The sequence below is a fragment of the Piliocolobus tephrosceles genome, chromosome 1 (genome assembly GCF_002776525.5).
Source record: "Piliocolobus tephrosceles isolate RC106 chromosome 1, ASM277652v3, whole genome shotgun sequence".
Classification (NCBI taxonomy): domain Eukaryota; kingdom Metazoa; phylum Chordata; class Mammalia; order Primates; family Cercopithecidae; genus Piliocolobus; species Piliocolobus tephrosceles.
The window spans coordinates 178651962-178678395 of NC_045434.1; the positions used below are offsets into that span (position 1 = coordinate 178651962).

Below are 26434 nucleotides of genomic sequence, written 5' to 3' on the forward strand. Positions count from 1 at the left end.
CTTGACTCTGTAGTAAGATTAATTAAGCAGTAATACAAAGACTAAACAATGCATATAAAGTATTTAATAGCTGGGGGGCAGTGGGGCACGCAGTGGGGCGCACAGTGGCTCACACTTGAAATCATGGCACTTTGGGAGATCAAGGGAGGAGGATCACTTGAGCCCAGGAGTTTGAGACCAGTCTGGGCAACACGGTGAAACCCCATCTCTACAAAAAATACAAAAATACAAAGATGAGCCGAGAAAATACAAAGATTAGCCGAGAGTGGTGGTGTGCACCTGTAGTCCCAGCTACTTGGGAGGCTGAGGTGGGGAGGATGGGTTGAACCCAGGGCGCAGAAGTTGCAGTGAGCCAAGACTGTGCCACTGCACTCTACCCTGGGCAACAGAGCAAGACCCTGTCTCAAAAAATAAAAACAAAGTATTTAATATACAGTGAGCTCTTGCTACTTCTTAGCTGCTTTTTGTGATTGTGATTACAACTAGAAACAAGAATGTCAGGAAGACTCAGCAAGAGGACAGCATGAACTGTAGTGAACAGTAGGACGGACGAAATGGCTCGGGGCCTCTGTGAAGGAAGAATTGCTGGGTGGCAACTGGGAGTTTAAGAGACTCTGGTTTCCAGGCTGAAAAAGCCCTCATTTATGGAAGCTGCCATAAGAAGGCATAGAGAACTGCAATCAGAGGCAATGAGAAGGAAACACAGTAGTTATTAGCTCATTAGCCTGCAACCACAGTCGGATGGAAAGAGGAACATTCACAAGTTAAAAAGGAAGTCTACAAAAACCGTACCCTGAGATTCAGAGAAGGCACCGAGAAAAGTTACGAGTATTAACAACAAGGAGACAAACATACCATAAAAACGGATTATTGGCAACACTAGGGAAATGTGAATATGACTGAGTGTCAAGTACTGCAGCCAAAGAAAACAAAAAGCAAATGTGCCAAATGCTAATCATATACATGATGAGTACACACGGGGGCTCGTGACAGTATTCTGTACATACCTCAGAAATTTTCCATAGTGAAGATTTTTAAGAGATAAATTTTTAAAAACTAAAGGTAAGGGAATAGGGAATAAAGAGGACCTTCTGCACTGGCTTCTTATATCTGCCACACCTCATCAAAAGCTGCAAGCTTGACCCACATAAGCTGTAAGGCTCGGGAGTCAGGGAAGGTCACTTGGGTAGTGTGGGTCCAGCTGCATCTGACATGACTCTGATCACCCATAGTGGCAGACCCACCAAGAGCCATTTTACACAAAAGCAGGAATCAGCTTTTGGTGACAACATATATTTATGGAGGAAGCCTGAACACACATGTTCGTATTTATAGCTTTGGGAATGCATCTTGGTCTCCAAAAGGATGTTCTATCAATGTCATACTGGGAGTCTACCGAGCAGTCAAGACTTGTAAGAAAAAAAAACCCTTGAATTTCAAGGTAAGAAAGGCCATCTCATCTCATCTCATCCCAAACCCCCAAACACGTGGGCTCCAACGGCAGCCATTCTAACCCCTGTGCCGCTAAGGCAATGAGGGTCAGAGGAAGAGTTCCCACCCACCCCAACTGAAAAGGCCAGCCACGGTGGCTCACACCTGTAATTCCACCACTTTGGGAGGCTGAGGTGGGCGGATCACTTGAGGTCAGGAGTTCCGAGACCTGTCTGGCCAACATGGTGAAACCCTGTCTCTACTAAAAATACAAAAACTAGCTGGGCATGGTGGCACACGCCTGCAATACCAGCTACTCGGGAGGCTGAGGCAGGAGAACTGCTTGAACCTGGAAGGCAGAGGTTGCAGTGAGCCAACATCACGCCACTGCACTCCAGCCTAGGCAACAGAGCAAGACTCTATCTCAAGAAAAAAAAAAAGGCATTGTGATCCAAGTGGGCTGAGGAGGATCTGCTGCTGTGACTGAGGCTGCATTGATGCAATTCTTGGAATCAGAAGCCACAGGGATATGAGAAAAGCAACTCCCAGCAAAGAACAAGCCGGGAGAGTGAATGCCACCCAGGCTTTTGTTGGACACAACCACTGCAGGCTGGAGGCACTGACTGAGGGTTTCTCCTGCCCTCCTGCAGCACCTCCACCACACAGACCCACCTCCCCAACACAGATCCCCTCCCCGACAGGGTGTCCTTCAGGGCAGCTCCCCACCCCACACCACTGCCTGGAGCCCATACCTCTGCCAGCTCCCGCTCACTGATACTTCGGGCGGCGCTTCCTTTCTTCCTCATGCATGGCTCTCCCACAGTGACCCTGCCATCCCCTTTGGCATAACTGTGCACGGTGAGAACTCCCGTTTGCCCTTGGGCTCGGCAGGAGAGAGGCTCACTAGTTTCTGAATCAGAAGAGATAGAATCCCGTGAAGAGCCAGAGCCCAGGCTGGAAGATGACTTCTTCTGGGAGCCTGAGAAGACAAGGCGTCCCCCTACAGACGCAGGATTCACAGAAAGATCCAAGGCTGCTGCTTCTTGTTCTTCCTCCTCATCCTCCTCTTCTAGTTTGACATTTTTGAGCTCTTCAAATTTGACTTCAGTGGAGTCAGAATAATCTGAAACACACATACACATTAGACAGAGCCAAGTTCCACCTGCACACGTGAATCTGATGAAAGCCAGAGTGGCAAAGCACAAGGAACATGGGCTAGGAATGGGATCTGGCTTCCAATCCTGGCTCTGTCACTGAGGGGCACTGTGAGCCAGGGCTATCTGCCCAGCCTCCTGGCCTCCAGCTTCTTCCTCTGTAGTGAGAAGATGCTACTACAACTCTACAGGGCTCATAAATAAGACTCCTGAGCACCGCCTGGCACTCAGCAGACACTCAGTAAGGGGCAGCTGCCATTTCCTCCAAAGTCTCCTGCAGGAAATGCAAGTCTGAGCTCAGCAGAGACCTGGCTACCCAGCCCATGCTAGAAAATCTAAAGATCTTGAAAAATATTAAGAGGGTGTATGTTAAATGTTCTCACTGCAAAAATGGTAACTATGTGAAGTAATATGTATTTTAATCAGCTAGATTTAACCATTCCACAACATATATATACTTCACAAATCATGTTGGACCAGGAGCAGTGGTTCACAACTATAATCCCAGGACTTTGGGAGGCCAAGATGGGAGGATTGCTAGAGCCCAGGAGTTCAAGACCAGCCTGGGCAACAAAGTGAGACCCTGTCTCTACCAAATTTAGAAATTAGCCAGGCATGGGCCGGGCGCGGTGGCTCACGGCTGTAATCCTAGCACTTTGGGAGGCCAAGGTAGGCAGATCACGATGTCAAGAGATCAACACCATCCTGGCTAACAAGGTGAAACCCCATCTCTACTAAAAATATAAAAAATCAGCCAGGCGTGATGGCCCGCATCTGTAGTCCCAGCTACTCAGGAGGCTGAGGCAGCAGAATCACTTGAACCCGGGAGGCAGAGACTGCAGTGAGCCGAGATCGCCACTGCATTCCAGCCTGGGTGACAGAGTGACTACGTCTCAAAAAACAAAAAAGTAGCCAGGCATGGTAGCGTATGCCTGTAGTCCAGGCCACTTGAGAGGTTGAGGCAAGAAGATTGCTTGAGCCCGGAAAGTTGAGGCTGCAGTGAGCTGTGTTCGCACAGGCTTGTGCAACAGAGCAAGACTCTGTTTCTAAAACAAAAAAATCATGTTGTATATGACAAATATGTACCATTTTATCTGTCAATATAAATAAATAAATTTGAAGGGAAAAAAGGGAAAGAAAATCTGCTGAAGAGAAGCCAGCCCAGCACGACAGTCCACAGTGCTACCTGGCTGTCAGCAGACCACATCTTCGCGTCATACCTGACCCAAGACAGATACAAGCCTTTCTCCAACAAATCTAGCCTCAATGACCTTCCAAGTGACCGCTAAACAACACTGATCACACCACTCCCACTCTTAAAATATAAATGGCTTCTTAAGCTTCCAAGTGAGGAAATGAAAATGGCAGACAGCCCTACATCCTCTCCTATTTCTCCAGAGTCACCTTCTGGTCACACAGCTGCCTTCTACCCTAATATTCAATTGAGGGAAACTCCCCACCAGTTCCCCCAGGTGGACCATGCTATTAATATTTCCCATCTCTGCTGGGAACGGTGGCTCAAGACTGTAATCCCACTCGGGAGGTCGAGGCAGACGGATCACCTGAAGTCAGGAGTTCAAGATCATCCTGGCCAACATGGTGAAACCCCATCTCTACTAAAAATACAAAAAAAAATTAGCCAGGCGTGGTGGCGGACACCTGTAGTCCTAGCTAGTTGGGAAGTTAAGGTAGGAGAATCGCTTGAACCCAGGAGGCAGAAGTTGCAGTGAGTCGAGATTGCGCCACTGCACTCCAGCCTGCGTGACAGAGCAAGACTCCATCTCAAAAAAAAAAAATCTCCCATCTCCACGCCTGTGCCCTGCTCCTCCCCTCTGGGACACCCTTTCTACATCCCTCCTCTCTCTCTGTCCTCCTAGGAAGGTCCTACTTACCTTGTAAGAGTCACCTTCACCAAAACCTCCAGTGTTTCCCTGACCCCTGACCAGGCAGAGGGAGGAGCTTTTCCCTACGTGTCCAGTCCACCCTGTATATCCCTACCCAAAGCACTTCTCACACTCCAAGTACCCTATCTGATCACAGACCTGTCACTCTGCTTTATTTCTCACTCAGCACTCAATATGCCATCTGACACGGGACACATGTATGAGTTAAGGTTGTGGAAAATACACCATAGTCAACTAACCTGGGAAGGTAAGACCATCCTCAACTTGCCGCACAGAACTATGGGTGGGCCTCACGGGGGCGAGGGCTGCCGGGCACTCCGTCATCTCATACTGCTCAGAACTCAGCTCCTCCTTGGGGAAGAGCTCACTCTGACTCACCTCCTGTGGTATTTCAAGACAAACTCGGTGCCTCTTTGTCCCTATTCGGTGCCTGGCCAGGCTGCAAGGGAGAGGGCAAATCTTTTAAGAGCCCACAAATATATCCACTTACTCAAAGACATTCCTACACATCCACACACAACCCAAAGTGAATGGCCAGAGCCTGTCAGGCCTGGTTCAAAACTCAGGGACACCTCTTATTTGTGACTTGAGACAGGGGACTTCACCTCTCTGAGCTTGTTCCATCATCTGGAAGATACAGGTATTACCAACCCACCTAACAGATTTGTTGTGAGGACTAGGAAAAGGTATGCAGAGTAGCTGGCAAAGTGCCTGGCATATAGTAGGTACCAAGGGACGGTTCCTCCTTTCTTTCCCATATGGCCCAGGATAAATTCTCAGAGCACAGATCCCCTGGCTCAGCTTCCCATTGGTGCAGACTTAAGAAGGTGACTCTTAAGTGACTCTAATGGCACCACTGCAGACTTAAATCACAACATTACCAATGCCCTTGAGTCTCATCCTCACTACACTTCTTTTTAAAAGACTGATATGATGAGAAAACATGACTTTTCTGGCTCAGGGGGAGCCCAACCTTCGCAGATAAATGCCTTGACCCTCATATAAATGACCCCTTTGCTCCAGCAGACTACACGCCCACTACAGGTCTCTCATTCAGAAAGTGCCTGAATGCTCTGGCTCTCAGGTTTCTGGAGCCTTTACCAAGAACACTCCCTTAGCCGAGGCACAAACAGCATCTTAGAAACAGCCTCTCCCCAGGTTACAGGACCTACCCAGACACCTCTCCCTCACACAGCCACGACAAAGGGCTGCTGGGTTACCTTGTCTTCAAGTCTCCTTCCTCTCCATCCTCCACCCCTTCCATGTCCTCCTCTGGGCACTCCTCCTCATTGCCAGCTCTTGGAGGCAGTTCACTCTCCTTAAGAAACTCAGCTGCTTCTGGCGTGGGCAGAGTATGGTCAATAACTGTGTTGTCCTTCCCAGCTTTCCAAAGTTTGTACCTTTCTGGCTGGAACTTCCTCACAAACACATCCATGGAGATCTTCACCATGTCCTTTCTACAGGAGCACTGTCAGCAGGAAGCAGAAGAGCACCAGGTGAGCATACCTTGCTGCTTCCACCTCACCCCCAAGTCCTAGCTCCTCCCTCCACATGGAAACAAGTGCAAGATGGTTTATAACTAGATTGTTTTGGTTCACAGGCTGAGGGCATATTATCCTTGCAGGACCTTCAAATATGAAGGGAAGCAGGGAAAAAAGGGCAGAGAATACATACTACTGGGGCAAATCTACCTGGGCACTAACTCGGGGTCACAGAGGGTGGTTAGGCTCTGCACTTAGGCCCCCAGGATGATAAGCCACCTGCCCTTGTTCCCTGTCCAAGCCAGGAACACACAAGCAAGTCTACTACTACGAGTCAAAGGCCTAGCCCTGCCGCTTCCCTAGAGTAAAGAAAACCCCTAGGAACTTCAACAGAGAAGTCTCAGAGTGGCTAAGGCAAGAATATTAACGTGTGTGGATGTGGTTTTAATGCCTAGTGGACTTAAGAACCTCATTTTATACTTCCCAAATCTGAACACATTTTTTTAAATTCCTTATGAACACAAAATGTTAGTACTCTGACACACTGCTAGCTGCTCATTTCTGAATTCCAGCAACTCAAAGAAATAGTCTAATCACCAGCCAACGTATCTAACCAGAATTTGCTCATTTTTATCATGGTGTTATAGAAAGAAATCAAGCAGACTTACCAGCACAGCTTGCTTGCCATACTCAATCCACCGACGGGTAGCAAAATTGGTAGACTCCGCACAGTTAAAGCCATGGTTAAAGCCGGCATGGTAACCATAAGGGAAAGTGATCATAAACTCTCCGGCCTCTTGAGTCACCTGAACAAGAGCAGACTTGAAACAGCTGCTTCAAATGGCAGAGGTCCACAGAACTGGAATTCTGAGCTCCACCACAACTTAGCTGAGCAACAAAGGGTAAGTCATAAAACCCCTGGGGTTGCTGTCTTCTATGAAATTATGCAAAGCCCAGACATATCAGATGACATGACTATAATTAACCATTCCCCCAAATGAACACTGTTCAAGGGGATCTGACTCTCCTCTGGCACCAGGAAGCTAAAGTGGCCCCACCTTTAATGCTCTTAGATCAAAGTGTTGTTACATAGTTTAAGCTTTGGCCCCCTCTTGGTATAGTGATGAACTAGAATAAAACTCCGTAAAAGGCCAGAAAGGGTAGTGCCTGAGAACTTTGGCATGTAACATCAGCTCACCTTGTCAAAGGGAATTCCATATTTCTTCAGCATTAACGGGGAAATCAGGGTCATCTTGTGGCGGAGAAACGCCTCACAGCTTTGAGCACTTCCTGGGAAAAAGCCTATTTAATTGAAAGGATAAGGGTTAACACAGTGCTCCACACTAGCTCCGCAATCCAGAGTCACTTCACACCTGTGCTTCTCATCGGAATGATAAACAGGATGAATCACCGACGTGATCTCCAAGGATCCTTATAGCCCTGCACCAATTCTAAGATTCTACAGTGAGCCTCTGGGCTCACTCCCATGTAGGGCATTACGTGGGTAATGAAATCCTGTTTGGGAAACCAAGGTCACCCAAGCTGCCTCTGTTCTTATAGAGCTTTGAAACTATTTAGGACCTTTTCTCCAGTCACTTGTATCCCTGATCTTTTTTCAGTAATGCAGCTATAGTATGATCTACCCAGGCTTTCCTGAAGTATGTTCTCTAGACATACAAATCTATGTAAGTCCACTTAACAGAAACAAAGCATAAAATACAATTTTTTCTTTAACATTTGGGTCTTTAGTGGAAACACCGGTCATACTGGGTCTGGTTCATTATCGCTGGTCAAAGAAACACCACTGCTCATTAAAACTGAGGCACAGACAATCAAAGAAGAAATGACCAAATCCTTGCTCAGGACAAAGAAAAGGCTCTGTCACTGCCCTCTTAAAGTAACCAATGTGGCTCACCCCCGTCTGCAGGCCTGCGACAGGACCTGCAAGAATCTGACCACGGGGAATGCACCTTTTAGTGTAGAGCAAAGAGCACATCTCATAGGAGGGTCCAACCCAGCAAAAAGAGGAGACACAGTACCTTTGGCGAGGCGTTCCAACCGCTTTCCATGCTCAGGTGGAACAGAGTACCTGCAATCACATGAGAGCATCAGAGGCTGGGCGGAGACAGGTACAGAAGCTAAGGGGCTTATTCCCACTCTCAAAACACCTTGAAATAGCAGATTTTTTTTAACTTCCCAAGCACTAGAAAGGAATCTGAAAAAATGAAATATTAGACTGTTTCGGCACAAGAGTAAAGAGCCCGTAAAGAAGGTGAGTGAATTTATTTCTTCTATATTCATTCACTTAATAAGATGTTTATTAAGTGTTCACCATGAGCCAGGATTTATGGTACACAATATTACTCTCCTTTATAATGTTGTTCATATAACTTTTTTTTTTAAAAAAGGATGTCATTACATAACCTCAGTATTTAAAAATGCTCAGTATTTTTAAATGCTTGAAAGGCCTAACGGGGGGAGGGCTAGAGGAAGAATGGAAAACAAAGTGCAAGATAGATCCGACACTTAAAAGAGACCCAGCCCCGTATCTGCTAATGAACCCATTTTCCCTTTATCTCCCCAACAGCTACATACACTGATTACCCAACAATCAATTACCTCTCTACCCAGTAAGGTGTCTAAACACCATCGAAACTGTTCTTCCTAAAAAAATGAAAAGAAAAAAAGGACACCTAGGACTATTTAAAACTTTTGCAAAATTGTTAAACTTTATATTCTGAAACTCACAGTAACTCTATTTTAACCTTTTTAATCTCTTCTGAAGATTATTCCACAGTAACAACAAATCCTCCCACTACAAACAGCTTCATTATAAAACAAAACAGAGAAGGAGAGTTGACAAAAATGTCACCTAAAGGACTCCAGGATCCATCAGGCAACCCTACACAGAAGGCTCTGGAGGTCCCACTTCAGAGGACCTAAGAATGTATATAATAACTGGAAAACCTTCTTTTATAAGAGAATTCAAAAATCCAGGAGCAGGGAATTTTGGAGTAAACAATGGTGAAGACACAAAAGCTATATTTACACATCCTACAAGTCTAGCCTTCTGAGGAAGGAAATAGGACAGTAGTTAGGGGGATAATCATAGGCTCAAAAGGTTCTTTCCCCCAAGATTAGAAACTGGAAAGCACTTGAAAGAAGAAAAGAAAACTCCTGAGAAAGAACATGGCTGAGGATGCTGAATAAAGAAATGAAGGTGGATACGGTTTTCATAACTCGCCATAATGCGCCCCATGGTGTCCCCTCTGACCTCATCACTCACTTCTCCTCATTTTACACAGCACTCAATCTACAGTAGACTTCCCCTAGCTCCCTAAACACACCACGCCCGGCTACTTTTGTATTTCTAGTAGAGACAGGTTTCACCATGTTGGCCAGGCTGGTCTCGAACTCCTGACCTCAGGTGATCCACCTGCCTCAGCCTCCCAAAGTGCTGGGATTACAGGTGTGAGCCACCACGACTGGCCCTCATGTGCTGTCTTAATCCAGGAGCTCTGCATCTGTGGTTCCAACTGCCTGGATACACTTCCCTCAATCTCCCAGCTGCTAAGCCCACCACCATGCCACCCAGTTATGTCCTTCTCATGTTTTGCATCTCAGTTGTCACCTCTTCCAAAGAAGCCTTCTTTAATCTCACCCATCTATCCTTCCTATGTGGACCTTAGCACCCACTTCTTCCCCATCAGAGCTGTCCCCACACCATATGATCATTCTCTCACACTTTCTACCTCCTGACCAGTCTCCGATCTGTGTGAGGGTAGGTATCTCATCTGTCTTATTCACTGCAGTTATCTGCAGCACCTTCACTAAAATGCTGAGACAGGGGCCAGGTACAGTGGCTCATGCCTGTAATCCTAGCACTTTGGAAGGCTGAAGAGGGAGGACTGCTTGAGCCCAGCAGTTTGAGACCAGCCTGTGCAACATAGTGAGACCCCATCTCTACCCTAAAAAAAAGAAGGAAAAAAATTAGCTGGGCATACTGGTGCATGCCTATAATCCCAGCTACTTGGGAGGCTGAAGTAGAAGGATCACTTGAGCCCAGGAGGTCAAGGCTGCAGTGAGCCACAATGGTGCCCCTGCACTCCACCCTGGGTGACAGAGTGAGACCCTGTCTCAAAATAGAAAAAAAAAAAAATGCTGAGACTCAAAGATGGGTCAGTGCAGAGAGAGGAGAGAGAACCAATGTTTGTCTCACCAACAAGAATAACACCCTGGAGAACAAACAGGAAGCATGCTGAATAGCCTCGCAATCCCTCGTGTGTTAAGCACACACTGCTGCTCCCCAAGTATTAGTATTTTTTCTTATCATAAGGAAAAGAAAGCTTTCTATCATCTGAGGGAGTGACTCTAGTCTTAGAAGTCTGCTGCTAAGAAATGCCTCAGGCCTATTCAGAAAAAAAATTAGAAAGCAGTCGGATAGCCTGGAAGAGCCCCCGTGTCTTTGGGTAACTCTGCCAGCGCCCTGCTCTCTAAAGCCTCCCTACTCAAAAGGTGGTCTGAGCACCAGAGCTCCAACAGCATCTTAGCACTTGAAAGTGTGTTTGAAACATGGAATGTCACCCCTGGCCTGAACCAGCGTCTGCACTGTAACATAATCCTGAGGTGCTTCCCATGCACACTGAATGTGAGCCCGTGCTGTAGCACAGAAGCCCGGTGCCAACTGCAGGCAGACTATACCAGGACTTTGGTTCTCCGAAGTGCAGGTAGTTGATGCTGTAGAGGTCCATGTCTTCAGTGTGCCAAGCAAAAGATGTCTTCCACATGCCAAAGTACAGGTATGGGGTGTTCACACCCTCAATGGTGATCCCACTTTCCTTTTCCACCAAGTCCAGGATTGTTCTCAGCCGGCCAATATTCCACTCATCAACATGCTGCAAAGGCAATGACAGTCCAGGGCAAGTTACATTTGCATATAAACCAAGGCTCTGAACCTACAAATCAAAGTAGGTCACAAGTAAGCTGTCACCTCTGATAAATATTTGGAATAATGTCAAAACACTATGGACGTGAAGACCACAATATTCCTCATTCACTTTCACAGCTACCACTGGAACTGACACAATTTACCTTCAAAGGGCAAATATTATTTTGTGAATACTAGTGCAGGAAAGATGAATGAAGAGATGATAGTCACCTGTTTTTTTGTTTGTTTGTTTTTGAGATGGAGTCTCACTCTGTTGCCCACACTGGAGCACAGTGGCATGATCTTGGCTCACTGCAACCTCCGCCTCCCTGGCTCAAGCAATTCCCTGCCTCAGCCTCCCAAGTAGCTGGGATTACAGGCACCCGCCACCACACCCCACTAATTTTTCTATTTTTAGTAGAGATGGGGTTTCACCATCTTGGCCAGGCTGGTCTTGAACTCCTGACCTCGTGATCCACCCGCCTTGGCCTCCCAAAGTGCTGGGATTACAGGCGTGAGCCACCGTGCCCGGCCAACAGTCGCCTGTTTTAAACCCCAAGAGGAAAAGTTTGAATTGATGCCAAAGAAATTTAGGTCAAAAGAGAAAAAAACTCTATGACCACACACACACAAAAAATTGCAAAACATGGGAACTATGACAGTAGACCAGGTGTGGTGGCTCACACCTGTAATCTCAACACTTTGGGAGGCCAAGGCAGGATTGCTTGAGCCCAGTAGTTCAAGACCATCCTGGGCAACAAAGTAAGACCCAGTCTCTACAAAAAAATTACAAATAAAAAAAAAGTAGCCAGGTGAGGTGGCACATGACTACAATCTCAGCTACTTGGGAGGGTGAAGCAGGAGGATCCCTTGAGCCCAGGGGTTTGAGGTTACAGTAATCTATGATCATACCACTATACTCGAGCTGGGTGGCAGGGCAAGATTCTGTCTCAAAAACAAAAAAACAAAAAACTATGGCAATGTTGTGGCTTTTTAGCCCTGATTTCTACCAGACAGTGTCTTCATAAAAAAAAGTGCAATATCCTTTTCCTGAGTTGTAATGGCCAGCTGGGAGCCCACCTCCCATAACTAGGCCCTGGATTATTATTATGCCTGACTTTTGTACCTCCCCATACCAGATCCTTACAGCATCTTCCTGCCATTCATCCCTACAAGCTTGACTTTCTCTGACCCCCAAAAAACTGTTATCAACAAAACTGGAATTCTTTTTTTTTTTGAGACGGGGTCTCGCTCTGTTGCCCAGGCTGGAGTGCAGTGGCACGATCTCGGCTCACTGCAAGCTCCGCCTCCCGGGTTCACGCCATTCCCCTAAGCCTCCCGAGTAGCTGGGACTACAGGCACCCGCCACCACACCCGGCTAATTTTTTTGTATTTTTAGTAGAGACGGGGTTTCACCATGTCAGCCAGGATGGTCTCGATTTCCTGACCTCGTTATCTGCCCGCCTCGGCCTCCCAAAGTGCTGGGATTACTGATGTGAGCCACTATGCCCGGCCTGGAATTCATTTTTTTAACTCTTCCAATAACTGATAAAAACATTAAAATATGGGCCAGGCGCAATGGCTCTCGCCTGTAATCCCAGCACTTTGGGAGGCTGAGGCAGGTAGATCACCTGAGGTGGGGAGTTTGAGACCAGCCTGACCAACATGGAGAAACCCCAACTCTACTGAAAAATACAAAATTAGCCAGGCATGGTGATGCACGCCTATAATCCCAGCTACTCGGAAGGCCGAGGCAGGAAAATCACTTGAACCCGGGAGGTGGAGGTTGTGGTGAGCTGAGATCACACCACTGCACTCCAGCCTGGGCAACAAGAGCGATACTCCATCTCAAAAAAAAAAAAAACCTTAAAATATGAAAACCTTAAAATTGAGTGATAATCCCTGAAATGCCCTACGGTTTTTCCGTCATCGGAAGATATTCCCAAATATTCTCCCCTTTCACCATATTTAAGGCAGGACTATGTCCCAAGCCAATGAAAGTGGTTAATATAGCTTTTGCCATACAATCTTGTTTGAGGATTCTGAAGAATCTAAATGTATTTCTCTTCTTAAATGTATACCCCTTTCAGTATTCAGTCATCTTTCTTCTGCAGAAACCACACTGCCTCATTTCATTATCTGAGAGCCAACCCACCCTTTCAAGAACTCATCAGCTACCACCCACCGACTATGCTAACAACCCTTGAAAAGAGCACCACATCACCCACTTCACATGTAAAGTAGGAGAAATAAAATTCAGTCACATGCAAAATGGCCCACAATGAGGCCAGCACAGCAACATCAGCTGGGGGTAGATCATCTGTTCACCCACCCATTCACCAAACAGCTTTTAGGTGCCTACTACGTGCTGGGCTGAAAAAAAGGTATTACGAAATTACAAAAACGCTGCACAGAGGGTTTCCAGTGAGCCTCACCTTTTCATAGAGGGTACCATTCACATCTGCACCATAGATTGGAGGATTGAATGTAAGATTTTTCCAGTATTTCCGCTCGAGCTCTTCAAACTCACTATAGCGTGGGGTACAGTACCTTTTGAAAGTAAAAAGAAACATGTAAACCACTTACGGGGTTTATTAGGCATTATGAACATTACAAGACATAATCCCCTATTCCAGTGACAGCAAGAATTTCAAATGAACAAGGCATAATCTTGGCCTTCAAGGCTCTAATACATAGTCACTCCCTGAACGTCCCTTCCATGAGCACTGGGCCTGAAGAAGCCTGAGGAAGGTAATGTACACAGAGATGTAAACCCACCTTCCTCAACAAGCACATCCTCAACTCTCTGAAGAGACTACTTAAACCACACCTTGCTAGATTCAGGTGGCCACCCAGGGAGAAAACGGGCTTACAAACCAAGACCCAAGGTCCCTGCATATGCACAGACAACCAAAACCCAGTAGCATATGAAGAGCTGAGGCTTTCCAACAGCGTTCACCTCCCTGAACCAGCCAAAAGGAAGCTGCTCCAAGAGGACTCATTTTTAAGTGCCCCTGCTATATGCCCAGCGCCCTACGCAGAGGCTGACACTCACCAAGTAATCACACCTAAAAACATCAAGTATTTTAGTAAAAATATAAAATAGCTCTAAAAATCTAGATTTTTGCACATCAAATATTCCAATTAGGAAAATACGTACTCACATTTATGCATATTTATACCTACCTATCTACATATAAAGCCATAAAAATATCTACACTTTGGCCAGAGGCATGATGGCTCACGCCTGTTATCCCAGCACTTTAGGAGGCCTGGTGGGGGCGGGTCACCTGAGGTCGAGAGTTCAAGACCAACCTGGCCAACATGGTGAAACCTGGTCTCTATTAGAAATACAAAACTTAGCCAGGTGTGGTGGCACACGCCTGTAATTCCAGCTACTTAGGGCGGGGGCTGAGGCACGAGAATTACTTAAACCCAGAAGGAGGAGTCTGCAGTGAGCTAACATCACTGCACTCCACCTTCAGCCATAGAGTAAAACTCTGTCTCAAAAAAAAAAAAAAAAATATATATATATATATATATATATATACCTTAAAAAGACAGGATCCTTGCTCTGCTGCCCAGGCTGGAGCACAGTGGTGTGATCATAACTTACTATAGCCTTGAACTCCTGGGCTCAAGCAATCCTCTTGCCCCAGCCTCCCGAGTAGCCAGGACTGTAAGTGTGCACCATTACACCTGGTTAGTGTTTTTATTTTTTGTAGAGATGGAATCCTGCAGTGTTGCCCAAGTTGGTCTCAAACTCCTGGCCTCAAGTGATCCTCCAACCTCAGCCTCCCAAAGTGATGGGATTATAGAAGTGAGTCAATGCACCCAGTCTAAAAATATCTATACTCTTTAGCTTAATCATCATATACTGAAAATTTACTAAAAACAAACAAACAAAAAAACTTCTTTTAGATTCAAACCAGCCAAGTACAGTGGCTCAGGCCTATAATCCCAGCACTTTGGAAGGCTGAGGCAGGAGGATTACTTCAGCCCAAGAGTTTGAGACCAGTAACATGGTAAAATCCTATTTCTACAAAAACTTTAAAAATTAGCAGAGCTGGCCAGGAGTGGTGACTCACACCTGTAATCCCAGCACTTTGGGAGGCCACGGCAGGAGGATCACCTGAGGTCAAGAGTTTGAGACCAGCCTGGCCAACATGACGAAACCCCAACTCTACTAAAAATACAAAAATTAGCCAGGCATGGTGACTCACATCTGTAGTCCCAGCTACTTGGGAGGCTGAGGCAGGAGAGCTGCTTGAACCTGGGAGACAGAGGTTGCAGTAAGCCGATATCACGCCATTGCACTCCAGCCTGGGCAACAAGAGCGAAACTCCATCTCAAAAAAAAAAAAAAAAAATAGCAGGGCATGGTGGTGCACACCTGCAGTCTCAGCTACTGGGGGTGGGAGGGAGTAGGAGGGCTGAGATGGGAGGATCTCTTGAGCCTGGGAGATCAAGGCTGCAGTGAACCATGAAATTAGCTGGGTGTGGTGGTGCGCACCTGTAGTTCCAGCTACATCGGAGGCTGAGGCAGGAGAATCGCTTGAACCCGGGAGGAGGTGGAGGTTGCAGTGAGCCAAGATCAAGCCACTGCACTCCAGCCTGGGTGACAGAGCGAGACTCCGTCTCAAAAAAAAAAAAAATTATTATTATGAAGCAATTTAAGAAGAGTAATACACAAACCTTACAGATATTTGAAAAGGTGAAAAACTAATGTACATTCTAACTAAAATGGCAAAAGAAATATTATAAATGTATAAAGAGTAGACACATAAAGACCAAAATGAACTCATGGAGATAATGGGAATGAATTTAAAATTAATTAACTAAAAATCTGACTAAACAGGCCAGGCGCAGTGGCTCACGCCTGTAATCCCAGCACTTGGGAGGCCGAGGCAGGCGGATCACTAGGTCAGGAGATCAAGACCATCCTGGCTAACATGGTGAAATCCTGTCTCTACAAAATATACAAAAAATTAGCCGGGTGTGGTGGCGGGCGCTTGTAGTCCCAGCTACTTGGGAAGCTGAGGCTGAAGAATTGCTTGAACCCAGGAGGTGGAGGTTACAGAGAGCCGAAACAGCACCACTGCACTCCAGCCTGAGCGACAGAGTAAGACTCCATCTCAAAAAAGAAAAAAAAAAAAATCTGACTAAATAACTCCCTTACAGATTAATGTCAACCTAGTGAATAATAAATTGCAGAGACCTAACATTCTCTCTGAAATATAATTAACTCCTCTATTGCCAACTCATCTGTCTCATGAATGTAGGTTTTTAGGTTGGGCAGGGTGCCAGCACTTTGGGAAGCCAAGGCAGGCTGATCTGAGGCCAGGAGTTCGAGACCAGCCTAACCAACATGGTGAAACCCCATCTCTACTAAAAATACAAAAAAATTAGCCAGGCGTGGTGGCGGGCACCTGTAATCCCAGCTACTCGGGAAGCTGAGGTAAGAGAATCGCTTAAACCTGGGAGGCAGAGATTGCAGTGAGCTGAGATCATGCCACTGCACTCCAGCCTGGGCAACACAGAGAGACTCTGTCTCAAAAGCAAAAATTTAGGTTTCTACCTTAAAGGTAAGAATCTGCTATGTATTAGGATAAAAGGAATAGACATAGGGCTGGTTAATTTAAAAGGAAAACAAGTGTGCTGAAAGAAGAAAAAGCAAGAACAGCCTGGCCAATATGGTGAAACCCCATCTCTACTAAAAATACAAAAAAATCAGCCAGGCATGGTGGCTACTCGGGAGGCTGAGGCAGGAAAATCGCTTGAAGCCGGGAGGCTGAGGTTGCAGTGAGCCAACATTGCACCACTACACTCCGGCTTGGGCAAGAGATCGAGACTCCATCTCAAAAAAAAAAAAAAAAAAAGAGAAAGAAAGAAAGAAAAGAAAAGGCCTAATGTGTTAACAAAAAGGGAAGAAAGGCTGAGGAGACTGAAGCCCCTGGTGGAATTCCATGTGAGAAGCAGAAGGCATGTGAGCTTGGTCCTCACACGTAGCAAAAATCAGGCAAAAAGGATGGCAGGAAGGATACAGCCTTTCACCTGCAGAGCAAGCCACATTTCTTTGACATGCCTTTATGTAAATTCTCTCATTGGCCAGCAGGTTGGCCAGCAAGGTAGATGTTTTAAGAGTAAGGTTGGCCGGGCACAGTGGCTCATGCCTGTAATCCCAGCATTTTGGGAGGCCAAGGTGGGTGGATCATGAGGTCAAGAGATCGAGACCATCCTGGCCAACATGATGAAAACCGTCTCTACTAAAAATACAAAAATTAGCCGGGCGTGGTGGCGGGCGCCTGTAATCCCAGCTACTCAGGAGGCTGAGGCAGGAGAATCGGTGTGAACCCAGGAGGCAGAGGTTGCAGTGAGCCGAGATCGTGCCACTGCACTATAGCCTGGGCAACAGAGTGAGACTCCGTCTCAAAAAAAAAAAAAAAAGAGGTAAAGTGTCCGCCGGATGCAATGGCTCATGCCTGTAATACCAGCACTTCGGGAGTCTGAGGCAAGGGGATCGCTTGAGCCCAGGAGTTCAAGACCAAACTGGGCAGCAAATAATAAAAAAATTAGCTGAGCGTGGTAACATATGGCTATACCTCCAGTTACTTGGGAGGCTGAGCTAGAAGGATCACTTGAGCCTGGGCAGTCAAGGCTGCAGTAAGTCATGACTACACCACTGCACTCCAACTTGGGTGACACAGTGACACCGTGTCTCAAAAAACAACAGAAAGAGTTCAGTTGTCAATAAAACTAGAAGATCTCAATTACAATTGTGATAAGTCAAGTGTGATAAGTCAATGAAAAGAAGGCAAAGAGTAGAAACAAAGTGAGACCTGATGAGAGAGAGCTGATGAAGCACAGGAATGCCACCCCAGCAGGGCGAAGACAGGCAGGCACAAGACCTGGCTCTGGGCTATTAAAAGTGAAGGCACAGTATGTGCGACAGCTGAAATCAAGGCATGTGCAAATCAAAAGGCTCAGGAAAAGAAGCAAGGGAAAAAGGAAAAACTTGTGGAAACTCAAAATTAAGGAGTCAATGGAAAGTGAGAAAATCCAAGGAAGAGGATTAGAAGGAGTAGTCAAGGTCGGGTGTGGTGGCTCACGCTTATAATCCTAGCACTTTGGGATCAAAGGTGGGCAGATCACCTGAGATCAGGAACTCAAAACCAGCTTGGCCAACATGGTGAAACCCTGTCTCTACTAAAAATACAAAAATTAGCCTGGCATGGTGGCAGGCACCTGTAATCCCAGCTACTCGGGAGGCTGAGACAGGAGAACTGCTTGAACTTGGGAGGCGGAGGTTGCGGTGAGCTAAGATTGCACCATTGCACCATTGCACTCTGGGGAATGAGCGAGACTCCGTCTCAAAAAAAAAAAAGCAAAGATGGAGTAGTCAGAGCTGAACGAGGGAACACAAAATTTATTCTCTGTGAATCTCAGGAAAAATGAGAACTAAACATTAAAAACAGTGGAAAAGGACCAGGCGTGGTGGCTCTTGCCTGTAATCCCAGCACTTTGGGAGGCCAAAGCAGGCGGATCACTTGAGGTCAGGAGTTCAAGACCAGCCTGGCCAATGTGGTGAAACCCTGTCTCTAATAAAAATACAAGAATTAGCCAAGCATGGTGGTGCGTGTCTATAGTCCCAGCTACTTGGGAGGCTGAAGCGGGAGAATCACTTGAACCTGGGAGACAGAGGTTGCAGTGAGCCAAGATCTCTCCACTGCACTCCAGCCTGGGCAATAGAGTGAGACTCCATCTCAAAAAAAAAAAAAAAAAAAATTCCCACAGCAGAGAAGAACTGAGAACAGGCCTACACAAAGAAAAGTATCTCTAAAAGAGACAAGAAGGTACAGAGGAAGAAGAATGGAGTGACAGAAAATAGCAACCAGCTTGGTGGTTTACTCACACTTTGTTAATGTCAAAACAGAAATGAGCTAGCAGGCTGGATGGGCAGTGAGAAATTCCAGCACAATTAAACACAGAGCATCCCAAGAGAAAGGAAGTGGAACCAAAGCACTTTTGATGAGCAGGTGATTATCAATACCCAGCAAAAGCTCCTTGTGCACCACCTCCAACTTTCTCCTTGCAACTTTAGAGTCAGAAAATGATTCTACTTCTGATGGAAAAACAATGGGATTTGTTGATATAAACAGGAACAGGTTTAGACTGAGACACAGTCCTGAGAGGAGGAAATGCTTCCATAAAAAAAGCAGAAAGGGAGACAGCTGGAACAGAGCTGTCCTACTGAAAACACTGTTCATCAGGACAGCAGCAGCCCTAGAGATGCTAGGAGGATGAGACACCAGGGTCCTAGATGGTATGTCAGGTAAGAAAGAGTTTCCACTCACTTATCGCTATTGGCTATCTTGCGGAACTCTCGAACAGTCATGGCTTTCTTCTGTATGTTGTATTGAGTAAAGAGGCCAGACTGCCCCGTCACCAGCTGTTGGATGGGGGCAGGAATGACCAAATCATCAATGTCATCATAGGATGCTCGTGGCTTCCACTCTTTTGGAGGAACAACCTGAAGGGAACACAAGAAACAAAAAGACAGATGAGAAACCTGGCAAGCCAGTCAGACACCAGGAAGCATGTAGTTACCAGCCAACCTAACAGTCAATTTTACTAGACAGTTACTTTGATTGACCCACATTCACCAAGACACAGTAAGTCACAGGCATGCTAATCCTGATCCACTTTTGCCACCAACCAGCTGCCTAACTGCAATAACCTCAGGTAAGTAACACTTGTTCCCAGCTTCAGTATCTTACTCAGTATCTTATCAGAGACTGAAGAGTTGCTTCTCTCTCAATCTCATAGCCCAGTGCTCTCTTTAAAAAAATCACAAACACAATTTTACTTGATTTGGTCGACTCTATACTTGTACAGAATTTCCTTTTTTCACACACTAGATTACAATTTACTTACAAAGAAGCATAACATTCTTAAAAATCTAATCGTGAAGCCAGGCACAGTGGCTCATGCCTGCAATCCCAGCACTTTGGGAGGCTGAGGCAGGTGAATCACCTGAGGTCAGAGTGTGAGATCAGCTTGGCCAACATGGTGAAACCCCATCTCTACTAAAAATACAAAAATTAGCCTGGCGTGGTGGCGCTCAACTATAATCCCAGCCATCTGGGGGGCTGATGCAGGAGAATCGCTTGAACCCGGAGGCAGAGGTTGCAGTGAGCCAAGATCGCACGATTGCACTCCAGCTGGGGCAACAAGAGCAAAACTCTGTCTCAAAAAAAAAAAAAAAATTCTAATCTTTAATAGTTAAGTAAGACAGATGCACTTTATGGAATACTATACAGCTTTTTGTTGTTGTTGTTTAATTAGAGAGTACTGTTTCACTTTATGTAACAAGGGAGAAAACACACACACACACACTAGCATGTGCATAAGAACACTGAAAGGACATACAAGAAAATACTGAAAGGGAGCAAGACTCTACAGTAGCTACCTTCCAATAGCATTCTGTTTTACTCACATAATCAAATTACCCATTCCAATAGTAATAAATTAACATGAGAGTTGACATGAGAAAAAAGAAGAATGAGTTGAATCCATAACTGACCTAGAGGGAGGAATATATGTTGTTAAAAAGGAAAAAAAAAAAAAAAAAGAAAAGAATGAACAAACCAACACAGGAATGTATATGGCATGATGCCATTCTCTTTTAAAAACAAAACAAATAACACTATTTTATATGTGTGTATGTTCGTATGAGCAGAGAAAAAGGTGCGGAGGGAGCTATTACCACTTAAGGAGACGGCACTGGAGAAGGTGGATGAAGATCAGCCTTTTCTTTATCTGCGTTTGAAATATTTAACTTGTAATAACCGACATTTTTTTTTAGTAACTTTTTAAATCTAATAAAGTACAACCAAAAAAAGCAATGTGCTATGAAAAACTGCACTACAGGCCCTGCTATCCCCGCCTGCTGTTATTAACCCAGCAGTAGCGTATCTGCAGATAAGAGGAAAGAGGAGGAAAGAGGATGTGGTCGTCTCAAGTCTCTGGAGGCACCAGGGTCCAAGACTGGTCCTCAGCTTTGTAGCCAATGTTCTTGCTTTCTCTTTTCATATTGAAAATGTAACAAGCACATATGGTAAGAAATTCAAACAACATAAAATGGTGAAAAAATTTCCTCCTGACTTAGACTGAGGTCCCTGCCTCTCGGTTTCTTGAGGATCTCTCCAGAAATGCAGTTCTTTCAGCTTCCAGCACTCAACCTGGTTGTGACAGAATATATGAAGAGCTGATTTGACTCAGGAAAAATAACGAATCCAACTCACAGGAGAAAGAAGTACAAACCAGAAACCAATTTCAAATTACAAGGACCAGAATACTCATGTTGGCTGGCCAGTGCATTCTCTCCCCTTGAAGAAAGTCCACATGGGAAGCCAAATTGCTACTAGAGTACTGGATGAGACTGAAATGAGAGCAAGAGAAGTCAGATGGCATAAGCACTCACTGGTAGTTCAATAACACTACAGCACCCAGCTCCACCAAGAGGGCTGAGGCACCACAGCAGCCAGGCCTGGAGACACTAGCTCTTTACCTCCCCCTTTCTGAAGATTCCAACTAGCTCTCTTCCTACCTAAAAGCAGAGATGCTTCTGATGTTAACAACGGGAATTAACTTGCAAATAGAACTGCATTCACTAAAGTCATCACCCCACCCAACTTTCAGTAAAACACAGTTCTGGCCCTTATTTAGAAAAAAAAATCTTACTGCTGCCCTAGGTAACAAAACCATCTGAACAATCCCAGCTCCTTACCTTGGCGAGCCCTGCCCGATGAGCTCCTTGGGATTCAATGTAGGCAATGTATCTACTGAAGTTTCGGAACTCTTCCATAGTTGGATAAAAGGTCATTATCCTAGCACTGGGATTCAGAGTTTCAGACTCAGAAGCCATTTTCCCTCCTTTTTGAGGTCCCTTTAGTCAGACAGGAATCTGAAGAAACACATTAAGAGCATAAAATAATATAAAAATTAAAATTAAGCGCTGGAAACATCAATGCTGAAAATAGTAAAAGATAATATAGAAATTCAGAAGACGCAGTTAAGACTTCACACCTGGAATCTGCCTCTAGAAAAGTTATTTAGGGGCCAGGAACGGTGGCCCACGCCTGTAATCCCAGCACTTTGCAGGCACCTATAATCCCAGCTACTCAGCAGCCTGAGGCAGGAGAATCGCTTGAACCCGGGAGTCTGAGGCTGCAGTGAGCCAACATTGTGCCATTGCACTCCAGATTGGGCAACAAGAGCAAAACGCCATCTCAAACCCAAAAAAAAGGAAAGAAAAGTTATTTAGGGTCGGGCTGTGGTGGCTCAAGCCTGTAATCCCAGCACTTTGGGAGACAGAGGTGGGCAGATCGCTTGAGTTTGGGAGTTTGAGATCAGACTGGGCAACATAGTAAGACCCTGTCTCAAAAAATTTTAAAACATCACAACAACAAGTTATTTAAATAAACTAGAAATACAGATGGAAAAGGTTCTGTTTAAAAAGAAAGTGATGTATCAAAACTGCTTCACTGGATTGGATTCACTGGATTGAAACCTTATTTCAACAGAGACATTGTTATTGCAACAGGATTGCTCTTGAAAGAAAAAAAAACAGAAAATTGTTCAGCTAAAAAAAGGAAATTAATTTGGTTGTTGGTCCTATCTAATGCTAAAATGTCCATATTTTACCCTTATCCTTTCAAGCTACTCCCTTATTAACACCTTGCTAATCACTTTTCAGAGTATTACACATAATATACTACAACTTGAAAGCCACCCACGGCTGGGTGTGGCGGCTCACACCTGTAATCCCAGCACTTTGGGAGGCCAAGGCTCCTTCCTATGGCACAGCTAAACTGGATACCTAATAAAAGTTAAGTGGCTACAAGATAACAAAACTTAAGGGTTCAAAAGTACTTTGATATTAGTAACATGATTTTAAAACCTTTGATATTAGTAACATAATTTTAAAACCCTAAAGTGAAACTGTTCTATCTAAACCAAGATGCAGTTTCAGCGTACTTAATGAAATCAAGTTACAAACAAGTTCCATTGCACTGTACCCAGAACTCAAAGGACAAAATTTAAACTAGCAATACAGGGCAAACTTCATAACTGACTGGAGAAAGCCAAATAAATACTTTGTTTTTAGATGGGAACTTCAGCTAAGTGGGGGTGCATCCCCACAGCTCGGTAACACAATAGACCATCTCAACTGAAAAAAGACAAAGCATACCAGTGAAAACAGGCCATTCTAGAAGGAACACCAGTATGTCCTTTCCTTTACCCACCCTCCTCACTCAGGGTGCAGCAGTTCTGTACCTCACTATCTGGGGCCCAAAGCTATGGCGGTTCAGTTCCAAGAGTCTCTTTGAGAGCTGGAGAGCTCAGAAAGGAGAAAACTGCTTCCAATCTACCAGAAATCTGGTTACAGCCCTGGGACCAGAACTGTGTAAGGTAGGAGAGAAGGCAAATCCAGTTACCCGTATCTCCTAGGCTTCCTTTCCATCAAAAATAAGGCGTGTTTCTAAACAGGCGCTTTTCATGCACCTGGCAGAAACTTTGCATGGCAGGTATACTGTTATCTCTGTTTTACATACCAGGAAATTTGCCCACAGCCCACTCTTAAGTGCATCTTCCACTGCTCTATACTGCTTACATCCTCATCCCCATCTGGACTAAGTCCTTTGCAAGGGCAGCTCCAAGTATGGAGAAACCCGAAGTTTATTTAATTTTGAAGACCCTCTTAAAAAGAAAAATGAATCCAAAATATCTTACTTTTGCAAATTTTATAAAAACATACAGTCATGTGAATACAATGCTGGGGCCCTTCCCCGGGCCTTCAAAGAGGCCCTAATGGGCTTCATCAGCCTCTGGCCCAATTCATCTTTGTATGCCTAGAACAATGCATGGCACAGAGTAGGCAATCGGTAACTGTTGAAAAACTGATTTCCTCACCCTCATCTCAATTGTTCATCCCTTCTTCAACCCTAGGATTCCCTTCCCCCAATCTATTCCCTGGGGAAAGCTCTCGTTTCATGACACCTTCCCTCCCAATCAGTAACAAAGCCTAGTGATTCAAGAACACTGGCTCCGAAGTCAAAACTCTGAATACAGATCCGGTCTCTGCCGTCTATTAGCTGTGTGACCTTGGCTGTGTGAGTTGACTGAGTCTCAGTTTCTCCACCTGTAAAATGGGGATCCCAACCCCCTGCCCTGCAGGGTCGCTGTGATTAGCTCAGATGATGCAAGCGAAACACTAAGCACTAGGCCCGGTACTTAACCACTCAATAAAGCTAGCTGTCGCTAACGACCCCCTCGGACTCCCGCACCCTTCCCTCGCAGCCGCTCCCGCGAACATCACTCCAAAGGTAGCGTACCCTGCTCCCCAAGGTCCCCGAACCTCACCGCGCACAGGTTCGACCCCTCCCGGCCCCGCCGCCTTGGCGAGTAAAGCTCCGCCGCAGGAAGAAGAAAATAAGGCCCAGAGGACCCGCCCCCCTCTCCCGACGTTCATTGGCCCTGACGATTGGAAAAGGCCAATCTCAGAACCCATTCTGGAAGGTCCTTCTCCTATTGGTCGAGAAACATGCCGATCATTCACGGCTGGAAGAACCACCCCCATCGCCCCTCCCCCACCAAAACTCACGGTCATGGCTACAGCAGCAAAGAGCCTCAAGAATTCCAAAACCCTATGGTTCTCACCTATAGCCCAAAGCCCCGCCAGGGCTTAGGCTCAGCTCCTGCTGTCGCCACTGGCCGATCCCACTGCTTTTCCAGCCGGCGAAGGACGAAACTCCGCCTCCTCTAAAGTCTGCATCTGCGCAGCCGCACAGAGTCAACCAATTCAAGGGTGGCTGCAAGCCACACACCAGCCAATGAGCACGCGCCGCAGCCACCTCCCAGTCCCGACCTCAGTGGGCTCAGCCTATGAGCGCCGGCTCGGGCTGTTGCCAGGAGGAAACGCTGTACCACTCGGGACCGCGGCCAGTGAGCCTCTAGCTGGATCGCGAAGCTGGCCAATCATAGGCGGGCTCCTGGCCACCCATAACTAATCAGGGTTGAAAGAAGCTAGTACCTAGAAGTGGGCCGGTCGGGTAGATGGGTAAGGGCGGTGAGGGTACTATAGGATGTCGCTAACGAAAGGATGGGCCAAAGTTTTCTTGGGATGAGTATCCTCTTTGCCTAAAGTGGAAATGTGTCGGGGCCCTTAGGGGCAGCTTCCGAGCTCAGGGAGTGCTGAAAAGATGACCGTCTTGTCCCGGTTTGTCTTGGGCGTCTCGGTTTTCAAAACAAAATCCTGTGTCCTTGGAAACCTCTCATTCGCTGTCAAGCCTGGACGGGGAAGGGAGGCTGCCCTGAGGGTCATTAGGACAGACCCTGAGGGAGGCTGTCCTTAGGGTCATTAAAAAGCAGTTCCTGGCCGGGCGTGGTCGCTCACGCGTGTAATTCCAGCACTTTGGGAAGCCGAGGCGGGCAGATCACCTGAAACCGGCAGTTTGAGACCGGCCTAATGAACATGGAGAAACCCCCGTCTCTACTAAAAAAAAAACAAAGCAAAATTAGCCCGGTGTGGTTGTGCACGCCTGTAGTCCCAGCTACTCGGGAGGCTGAGGCATTAGAATCGCTTGAACCCGAGAGGCGGAGGTTGCAGTGAGCCAAGATCGAGCCATTGCACTCCAATCTGGGCAACAAGAGTGAAACTCCGTCAAAAAAAAAAAAAAAAAAAATCAGTTCCTCAGTGAGGGGGGGATTTGGGGGACCATTAGGAGCAGCTCTTGGGGCGGAGAGGGGGGCATCCTGGGAATCAGAAGAGAGACTTCTGGAGGGCTGGAGGGGGAAGGGGCTTCCTAGAATCATTAGGAGCGGTTCCTGAGGGGTAGTGAGTCGCCTTAAGGAGTTCCCAGAATTGTCAAGGGTGATGGGGAAGGTCAAGTAAGAAAGTAAAATACCCACAACCAGAGTCATAAAAAATGTGCAAAATTACCATGGGTGAGTAATGGGGTAGTGCCCTGGAAAGAGCTATATGGAGTCAGGCCTGTGTTCAAAACTAGTAACTTTGCTGAGCCTGGGAGTTCACATCAATACAATGGAAAAAATAATGCCTCACGGATTTTGTAAAGATGAGAGCCTGACTCCATATAGCTCTTTCCAGGGCACTATGAGAGGGAGTCTTGCTCTGTTGCCCGGGCTGGAGTGCAGTGGCCAGATCTCAGCTCACTGCAAGCTCCGCCTCCCGGGTTTACGCCATTCTCCTGCCTCAGCCTCCCGAGTAGCTGGGACTACAGGCGCCCGCCACCTCGCCCGGCTCGGTTTTTTTTGTATTTTTTAGTAGAGACGGGGTTTCACTGTGTTAGCCAGGATGGGCTCGATCTCCTGACCTCATGATCCGCCCGTCTCGGCCTCCCAAAGTGCTGGGATTACAGGCTTGAGCCACCGTGAATGTTGCCAAAAAGAACATATTACATAGAATGCTATGGACTTATGGTATGGACCAATCATGATTTCTGCGTCAGGCTGG

At 46.2% G+C, this 26434-nt stretch overlaps 1 protein-coding gene across 4 annotated transcripts in view; it reads right to left on the minus strand.

The window, feature by feature from the left end:
• Positions 1-24764, minus strand: part of KDM4A (lysine demethylase 4A) — a 56800-nt gene extending 32036 nt beyond the window's left edge. Inside the window, exons 1-11 of one of the 4 annotated variants that reach the window (XM_023221367.2) lie at positions 24619-24764; positions 21686-21862; positions 19251-19426; positions 13333-13447; positions 10672-10865; positions 8010-8059; positions 7169-7272; positions 6639-6776; positions 5710-5957; positions 4729-4928; positions 2184-2554 (exon numbers count right to left, since the gene is read on the minus strand). In XM_023221367.2, coding sequence (XP_023077135.1) covers positions 2184-2554; positions 4729-4928; positions 5710-5957; positions 6639-6776; positions 7169-7272; positions 8010-8059; positions 10672-10865; positions 13333-13447; positions 19251-19426; positions 21686-21823 — 1734 coding nt within the window. In that variant the 5' untranslated portion in view covers positions 21824-21862; positions 24619-24764. Of the gene's footprint in view, positions 1-2183; positions 2555-4728; positions 4929-5709; positions 5958-6638; positions 6777-7168; positions 7273-8009; positions 8060-10671; positions 10866-13332; positions 13448-19250; positions 19427-21685; positions 21863-24293; positions 24403-24618 lie in introns of those variants that run through there. The other 3 variants (XM_023221368.1, XM_023221369.1, XM_023221370.1) reach the window with 3 other exon arrangements.
• Positions 24765-26434: the final 1670 nt, after the last annotated feature.